The following is a 9,116-nucleotide window of genomic DNA, read 5'->3' on the forward strand; positions in this document are numbered from 1 at the left end:
CTTCTCATCCAAGCCCCAGGAGATCAATGGCCTCTATCAATGTTATTTTGTAACCAATTGCAAGGTGTGCAAGCTAGTCCGTGAATGACAGAGCAAAGGTCAGAAAATACGTGTGAAAATCCTTGGCTGCAAAGCAGCACTTTAAATGATTTGTTACTTTTTTACAGTCAGACTTGCATGACAGCGAACTTGATCTTTTCACAACTCTTGCACTTCTACCTATTTCTTTTAATGTAGCTCTTTCACCATCTCCTTGTGCATGCTTTTTAAACTGTTGTTTAACAAGTCTTAAAGGTGTAATTATCTTTTCATACGGATTGGCCATTGTGATTACAAAATGTAAGTCACAACTATCACAGTCAAGTGTCACTTAATACAGAATGAGACATTCACTTTAAAAAAAAGTACATTATTTTGAATGGATTCTGCAAAAAAACCTAAACACAACACCCTCTTCTAAAGGGGTATGCATTTGGTCTCATTTTAAGATGTAAAAATACATAATTTCTTTGGCGTTGAAATTAAAGCTCTTTGAATTAGGGCAAGACCAGTAAACTCATGATCACAGCAAGCGAGGTAATGCGGCAGGCGATTTGTCATTGACTAGATCTGCTTGGAAATGGGCATTTTGACTTGTTCCAGGACTGCTTGTGTGGTTCAAGGGCAGCAGGTCACGTTATACGTGGTAAGTGGAGGTGTAAATTTGGTGAATTTGTTGCGGGTGATGGCATGCCGCTATTCCAAACCATTTGCCCATTCCAATGACTTAGCCCAATTAGTAGAAGGCTATAACCAACATCACACGACATCTGAACAGAAAATGAGTACGGGTGTGGGTAATTTTTTGTTACAAAGTCCTGTCACTGGAGGGCAGGCTTTCCAATCCCTCCCCTCCCAATGCCACCCCTTCCCCGCCTCTCTCTCACCCCTCCCACTTCTCCCCCTCCCATGCCTCTCCCCCTCCACCCCTTGCCTCCCCTTTCCACCCCTTCTCTCCCACCCCTCCCCTGACTCCACCCCTTCTCTCCCACCCTTCCCCTGACTCCACCCCTTCTCTCCCACCCTACCCCTCCCCATTCCCTTTCCTCTCCCCGCCCCTCCCTGCGGTATCCAGGAAGTGAGGTCAGCGGCGGCGCGCACAGCCCTCCCCCGCCCGCCCGGCGCCCCCCCATTTCCGCTCGGCCGTGTAACCCCGGAAGCCGAGAGCGCCAGGCACCCGCCAAGATGGCCGCGAAATCCGACGGTGTGGGGGTTACCGGTTTCGCCCAGCTGCACAACCTGGACGAATCGGTGACCGAAGGGGGCGACGAGCAGCAGCTGGACGGGGGGCCGGAGGCCAGCAGTTCTTTCCACATCTGTCACTGCTGCAACACGTCTTCGTGTTACTGGGGCTGCCGGAGCGCTTGCCTGAGGAGATCGCTGTGCAGTCTGAAAGGGGGGGACCATCCCGTGCTGGACTGTCTCTGGATCGTTATCGCGCTGCTCGTCTTCTTCTCGGACGTGGGCACCGACCTCTGGCTGGCGGCCGACTATTACCTGAAGCAGGACTACTGGTGGTTCGGCTTGACGCTCTTCTTCGTACTGGTGCCGTCCGTCTTGGTGCAGATCCTCAGCTTCAGGTGGTTCATGCAGGATTACGCCGGCGGGGGGCTCGGGGGTGTGGAGGGGCTCAGCAGCAGGCGGCCCGGCGTCACCGGCTACAACCGCTGCTGCAGGACCTCGGTGTGGATCTGGCAGACGGTCATTCACATCCTGCAGCTGGGACAAGTATGGAGGTATTGTGTGTGTGCGGGGGAGGGCTAGGGGGAAATGAAAAATAAATGAATCAGAGGTGTCCTTTTTGGAGGAAAAAAATGTCTTGGTTCTCTGGGTCTAAATTTGTGGAGGAGGGTCATCGCCATCGAGTAAATGGGGATCAAGGTAATGCAAGATCGGTTTGGAGGAGCGTTGCGCGTCCGTGTCCTGCAGCTGGAACAAGTGGAAAGATGCTGTGAAAGATGAGTGATGGGTTTTTACCTCTCTCCTCACAGATCTGTTCTGTGGATCCGTGTCCATCAAAAATGTTTTTCGAGTTTGTAGTTACCAGCTATCAATACAGGTGTTGTACGTTTTGCAGTTAACATAAAAATGGCGCAGCGGTGAGAATGAATCATATAAGATGATCCGTGGCTCCCATTCTAGCTTTTGGAATAGTATGGGGTGCCCTCCATTGAGAAATGCTCATTGATCCATGCAATTTTGATTGAGTTTACCGTAAATGGGTGTTAATAATAAATCTTGGCGGTGAGATGAGAATGAAGGTAATGCGAATGTGCAATATTGCCTTTTGGAGAATGGAGCGACTGTATTTTCAATAAGTGCCCACTGCATATCATTTAAAACATCGAGATTGTGATTTAAAAAAAATGTCTTAGTTAATTTGTGCCGATTGATGAAACGATTTCTCAATGACCATTGTTAACGTGCTGCAATTATTACAGTAAATACATTATTTGCAATAGTCATTGACAGCATACTATTGAGACAAGAATGACTAGTAGAAAAATGCAATTCATTGCTACTAATTTTGAGGAGTATAACGTATGATGCTAAAATTTGCAACACAGTTAGGTGATCATTACATATAGAAGTTACAAAAAATATTAAGGGTTGATGGATCTGTGTTAAAATACATTAATTCTGGTTGATCTTTTGGAATATGTGGGTGGCACACCCATTGAGAATAAATTGAAGAGCACTGCTGTTGTGTTCTTGGAAAATTCACCATATATGTGGAGGGAGTGTGTGGGAAGAATTTGAGAAATCTGACAAAATGTATTGATACTAGTTCTTTGAAACAATCAAGGTTGCATCTGTGGAGGAGTGTCGTGATATCCACTTGTCATGTTACCTTTGTATATAATCCAGTGAGTAAAGGGGATCTTGTATAATTATGTTAAGTTGTCAAACCTTTTAAAGGAGTAATGGGTCATTTCTATCAATTGAACTGTATTCAGCAGCTATAGCTGATACAGGAAACAGCAAAACTGGAGAATCATACATACATTATCCGGGCAGGACATTTAGCATCTGAATGTGAATAAATTGAACATTATTGTCCTCCAGTTTTTAAAAATTCGTTCTGGGATGTGGGCGTCGTTGACGAGGCCAGCATTTATTGCCCATCCCTAATTACCCTTGAGAAGATGCCTTCTTGAACCGCTGCAGTCCTTGTAGTGCTGTTAGAGAGGGAGTTCCAGGATTTTGACCCAGTGACAATGAAGGAACGATGATATATTTCCAAGTCAGGATGGTGTGTAACTTGGAGGGCAACTTGGTGAAGGTGATGGTGCTCCAATGTGCCTGCTCCACTTGTCCTTCGAGGTGGTAGAGATGGCGGGTTTGGGAGGTGCTGCCGAAGAAGCCATGGTGAGTTGCTGCAGTGCATCTTATAGATGGTACACACTGTAGCCATGGTGCGCAGGTGGTGGATGGGGTGCCAATCTAGTGTGCTGCTTTGTCCTGGATAGCGTCAAACTTCTTGAGTGTTGTTGGAGCTGCACTCATCCAGGCAAGTGGAGAGTGTTCCATCACACTCGTGACTTGTGCCTTTTATAGATGGTGAAAAGGCTTTGGGGAGTCAAGAGGTGAGACAATTGCCTAGAATGCCCAGCCTCTGACCCTCTCTTGTTGCTGCAGTATTTATGTAGCTGGTCCAGTTAAATTTCTGGTCAATGGTGGCCCCCAGGATGTTGATGGTGGGGGAATTTATGCCGTTGAATATCATGGGGAGGTGATTAGACTCTCGCTTGTTGGAGATGGTCATTGCCTGGCACTTGTTTGGCATGAATGTTACTTGCCACTTACCAGCCCAAGCCTGAATGTCGTCCAGGTCTTGCTGCATGTGGGTATGGACTGCTTCATTTTCTGAGGAGTTGCGAATGGAACTGAATACTGCAATCATCAGCGAACATCCCCACTTCTGACCTTATGATGGAGGGAAGATCGTTAATGAAGCAGCTGAGGAATTCCTGCATCGATGTCCTGGGGCTGTGATGATTGGCCTCCAACAACTGCGACCATCTTCCTTTGTGCTAGGTATGACTCCAGCCAGTGGTGAGTTTTCCCCCTGATTCCCATTGACCAGTTTTACTAGGGCTCCTTGATGCCACACTTGGTCAAATGCCACCTTGATGTCAGGGGCAGTCACTCTCACCTCGCCTCTGGAATTGAGCTCTTTTGTCCATGCTTGGACCAAGGCTGTGTTGAGTTCTGGAGCCGAGTGGTCCTGGCGGAACCCAAACTGAACATTGGTGAGCAGGTTACTGGATATTAAGGGAATCAAGATATATGGGCATAGTACAGGAAAGTGGAGTTGAGGTAGATCAGCCGTGATCTTACTGAATGGCGGAGCAGGCTCGAGGGGCCAAATGGCCTAATCCTGCTTTTAATTCTTATGTTCTTATTGGTGAGTAAGTGCCACTTGATAACACTGTCGGCGACACCTTCCATTACTTTGCTGATGATTGAGAGTAGACAGATGGGGCGGTAATTGACTGGTTTGGATTTGTCCTGCTTTTTGTGGACAGGACATACCTGGGCAGTTTTCCACTTTGTCGGGTAGATGCCAGTGTTGTAGCTGTACTGGTATAGCTTGGCTAGCGGCGTAGCTAGTTCTAGAGCACAAGTCTTCAGCACGATGGCTGGGACCCTGTTGTCCCTTAGCCTTTACTGTATCCAGTGCGCTCAGCTGTTTCTTGATATCACATGGAATGAATCGAATTGGCTGAAGACTGGCTTCAATGATGGTGGGGACCTCAGGAGGAGGCCGGTACGGATCATTCACTCGGCACTTGTGGCTGAACATGGTTGCAAATGCTTCAGCCTTGTCTTTTGCACGAGCGTGCCGGGCTCCACCATCATTGAGGATGGGGATATTCATGGAGCCTATTCCTCCCGTTAGTTGTTTAATTGTCCTCCACCATTCACGACTGGATGTGGCAGGACTGCAGAGCTTTGATCTGATTCGTTGATTGTGGGATCGCTTAGCTCTGTTCATAGCATGTTGCAGCTTCCCCAGGTTGTTACCTAATTTTTAGCTACACCTGGTGCTGCTCCTGGCATGCACTCCTGCATTCCTCATTGAACCAGGGTTAGTCCCCTGGTTTGATGGCAATGGTAGAGTGAGGCCTTTGCCTGGCCATGAGGTTACAGATTGTGGTGGAATAGAATTCTACTGCTTTGATGTCCCACAACGCCTCATGGATGTCCAGTTTTGAGCTGCAAGATCATTTATCACGGTGGTAGTGCCACAGCACACAATGTAGGGTGTCCTCAGTGTGAAGACAGGACTTCGTCTCCACAATGACTGTGCAGTGGTCAATGCTGTCATGGACAAATGCATCTGCGACAGGTAGATTAGTGAGAACGAGGTCAAGTAGGTTTTTCCCTCGTGTTGGTTCTCTCATCACCTGCCACCCAGTCTGACAGCTATGTTCTTTAGTCCTCGGCCAGCTCGGTTAATAGTGGTGCTACCGAGCCACTCTTGGTGATCGGCATTGAAGTCCCCCACCCAGAGTAAATTCTGTGCCCTTGCTACTATCAGTGCTTCTTCCAAGTGGTGTTCCAACATGGAGGAGTACTGAGGGAGGGCGGTAGGTGGAAATTAGTTGCAGGTTTCCTTGCCCATGCTTGACCTGAAGCCATGGGTCCGGAGTCAATATTAAAGACTCCCAGGGCCACTCACTCCCTACTGTATACCACTGTGCCGCCATCTTTGGTGGGTCTGTCCTGCCAGTGGGACAGGACATAACCTGGGATGGTGAAGAAGAAGTCTGGGACATTGGCTGAAAGGTATGATACTGTGAGTATGACTCTGTCAGGCTGTTGCTTGACTAGTCTGTGGGACAGCTCTCCCAATGTTGACACAAGTCCCCAGATGTTGGTGAGGAGGAATCTGTAGGGTCGACTGGGCTGGGTGTGCTGTTGTCATGTCTGGTGCCGGGTGGTCCGTCTGTATTTTAAATTTTTTTTGTTGTAGCGGTTTGTTACAATTGAGTGGCTTGCTAGTCCGTTTCAGAGGGCAGTTAAGAGTCAATCACATTGCTGTGGGTCTGGAGTCACACAGGCCAGATCAGGTAAGGACCGCAGATTTCCTTCCCTGAAGGACATCAGTGAACCAGATGGATTTTTATGACAATCCGGAAGTTTCATGGATACCATCACTGACACTAGCTTTTTATTCCAGATTTATTTAATTAACTGAATTTAAATTCCTCAGCTGCCGTGGTGGGATTTGAACTTTCATCTCTGGATTACTAATCCCGTAACTTAACCACTATGCTACCGTTCCCACCGTGTTGTAATTAAGCAAATGCAGAAATTTAGTTTTATGCAAATGTTGCACTGTTCCTACATCTTTCTGAAATAAAGCTGCCTTTGCTGAATGTTCTATTAATGTAGGTATGACCATTTGAATGAAATTCAAATACTGGATTGTGCACTGCATCTGTAGCTATCATGGATTATCAAGGATTTTTGAGAATTACATGTATTTCTTTTCAGTTTAACCACTGCACACTAAAAAAACAATGCTGTTGGTAATGATTTTTGGGGAAAGCACTTTTCCCCCTTTTCTCCATCAGACGCTCCTGATATTTGAGTTCACCTCATAGAATCATAGAAAAATTACGATACTGAACGAGGCCATTGTGTACCTCATGATCATATCCAGATTACCAATGGTATTTTTCTCAAGTAAATCACAGAAAATCACTTGGGGTTCTCGCTGATCAATTTAAAGCATTCAGAAATAAAACCTGCAGTGATCATATTATCTGCAATCATTTCCACCAACATTAGAGATATAGACTCATTGTGACACCTTGACCAGTGTTGACTTTTGAATTTGCATTCTGCTGTTAGTGCTATTACAGTTATGCTTTGCAGAAAATTCAAATACTGTGAGGATATTGTATTCTGTAATAAGGTCTTGCAAATACTCTGCTGTTAATATATAGGAGCAGTGTGTGTCTGTTAGTATGTAGTCAACATTTTTGACAATACTACATGACTGAAGGGCTAGCGGGAGGTGGTGTAATGGTGATTTATACATCCACTCTCTCATTACTGCTTGGAAGTGTATATCTCAGCAGAACATAACTGTACATAGAGTACATCATTTGTTGATAACAGGTGCAATGTCTCAAATCCGGCTGTCTGAAAATCGTAATTATCTGAAAATCGAACATTTTTGAGGCGGCCAAGATGACGGCGAGGGATGAGGAGAAGCTGTAAAAACGTTGCGCTGGGGGCCGTGGGCGGTGAGGAGCAGCAACAACAAGGTCGAAAATCGGCACGGTCTCGGTCCCGAGGTTGCCGGATTTCAGATATTATACCTGTATTGCATATTTAAACCAGAATCTTAGTCCTTATTTAAAAGTTGTATAGTGACGTATTGTTTTCAAGTTGATAGGCCACATTAACCACAAGGCTTGTATTTTTTTTTCTGATTTTAAATCTTTAGTATGGCAACCATTCTTGTATACCAGTTTCAATAAGTATGGAAGTGTACAGGGAAGGTAATAATTCAGTCATTTCTAGAACTGTAGTAAGAATGATGGTCAAGGTCAATAGAAAACATTTAAAAAAAAAAATTAGATTTTAGAAATTATCTTTGCTACCTCTATGGAGTAAAACCTATTATCTTTCATCCTGAGAGTTTCTCATTTTGTATTGCTACTTTTCTGCCTCCTCCCACCTCCATCCTCTGTGGCAATCTGTGACTTGAGTGCCATGCAGTCTCAACTCACCCATCACTGTGCTTTCAGTCCGCACCATTGGCGCTCTGTGCCCTAGTAACTCGGGGTCCTGATGCTTTTGCAAATCATTTCACAACCTTACCCCACTACATTTGGGAAAACTTCTCCAAACATATTCCTGGTCTTCTGACTCTAGAGTTTTGTTTATTTCCCAGCCTTTTCCTCTGCTCCAGCACTGAAGGCCAATCTTTTAATCATTAGGCTTCAGGCCTCTGGAATTCTCATCCAAAACCACTCTTCAGTTCTCACTCGATGTCCATCCCTGCCTTTGTGAAATGCTCTGAGATGATCTTTTATTTAAGGAACACTATAAAAATTCAACATGATGTTGCTATTCTCCAGTAGGTTGGGTGAAGCATCGATGAGTCCAATGAGACTTTTCCCCATCTCTCTCTTTTCTCTCTCCCTCCGTCCCTTACGTGTGCAAGCTGCTGACCTCTGCTCACAGCAGTCACTTACAGTTAATGAGAGTTGGGAAATTGAACGAATGAGCTCTCTACAGAATGTTTGTGAAATTTTAATATTTTTGCAATTACAAAGGGCATTTCTAAAGTATTCGTTTACAGTAAAAATGACCACCTCACTGAGTAGACATAATTAAATGGCTGCTACATGTTTGTCATTCAGTATTCTACATTTTTCTTCTATGCAAATCTAAAATTAAAATTTCAACTCACTCACCAGTCTCAGAACATAAGATTAGGAAAAGGAGGTGGCCATAAGGCCCCTTGAGCCTGCTCTGCCATGCAATAAGATCATGGCTGTTCTTCTACCTCAACTCCATTTTCCTGCACTGTCGCCATATCACTTGATTCTCTGAATATTCAAATGCCTATCGATCTCTGTCTTTAATATACTCAACGACTCAGCATCCACAACCCTCTTGAGTATAGAATGCCAAAGATTCACAACTCACAGTGAAGAAATTCCTCATCTCAGTCGTAAATGGCCGATCCCTTATCCTGAGACTATGCCCACTAGTTCTAGACTCTGCAGCAAGGGGAAACAACCTCTCAGCATCTACCCTGACAATCCCTCTCAGATAATTATATACTTCAATGAGATCACCCCTCATTCTTCTAAACTCCAGAGAGTATAAACCCAATCTCCTTAATCTCTCCTCATAGCACAACCCTCATCTCAGATCAATCTAGAGAACCTTTGTTGCACCTCTAAGGCAAATATGTAATTCCTCAGTGCACAGTACTTCAGGTGTAGTCTCACCAAACCCCTTCACAATTGTAATAAGACTTCCTTACTCTTGTACTCCAACTCCCTTGCAATAAAGGTCAACATGCCATTTGCCTTCCTAATTGC

The 9,116-nt window shown here is 45.2% G+C and overlaps 1 protein-coding gene across 1 annotated transcript in view; it reads left to right on the forward strand.

The window, feature by feature from the left end:
* The first annotated feature begins 1,198 nt into the window (after nt 1–1,198).
* LOC139266815 (XK-related protein 6-like) overlaps nt 1,199–9,116 on the forward strand; it is a 120,329-nt gene continuing 112,411 nt past the window's right edge. The window contains exon 1 of the mRNA XM_070884419.1: nt 1,199–1,775. Coding sequence (XP_070740520.1) covers nt 1,225–1,775 — 551 coding nt within the window. The 5' untranslated portion in view covers nt 1,199–1,224. The remainder of the gene's footprint in view (nt 1,776–9,116) is intronic.

The sequence above is a fragment of the Pristiophorus japonicus genome, chromosome 7, assembly GCF_044704955.1.
Source record: "Pristiophorus japonicus isolate sPriJap1 chromosome 7, sPriJap1.hap1, whole genome shotgun sequence".
Classification (NCBI taxonomy): domain Eukaryota; kingdom Metazoa; phylum Chordata; class Chondrichthyes; family Pristiophoridae; genus Pristiophorus; species Pristiophorus japonicus.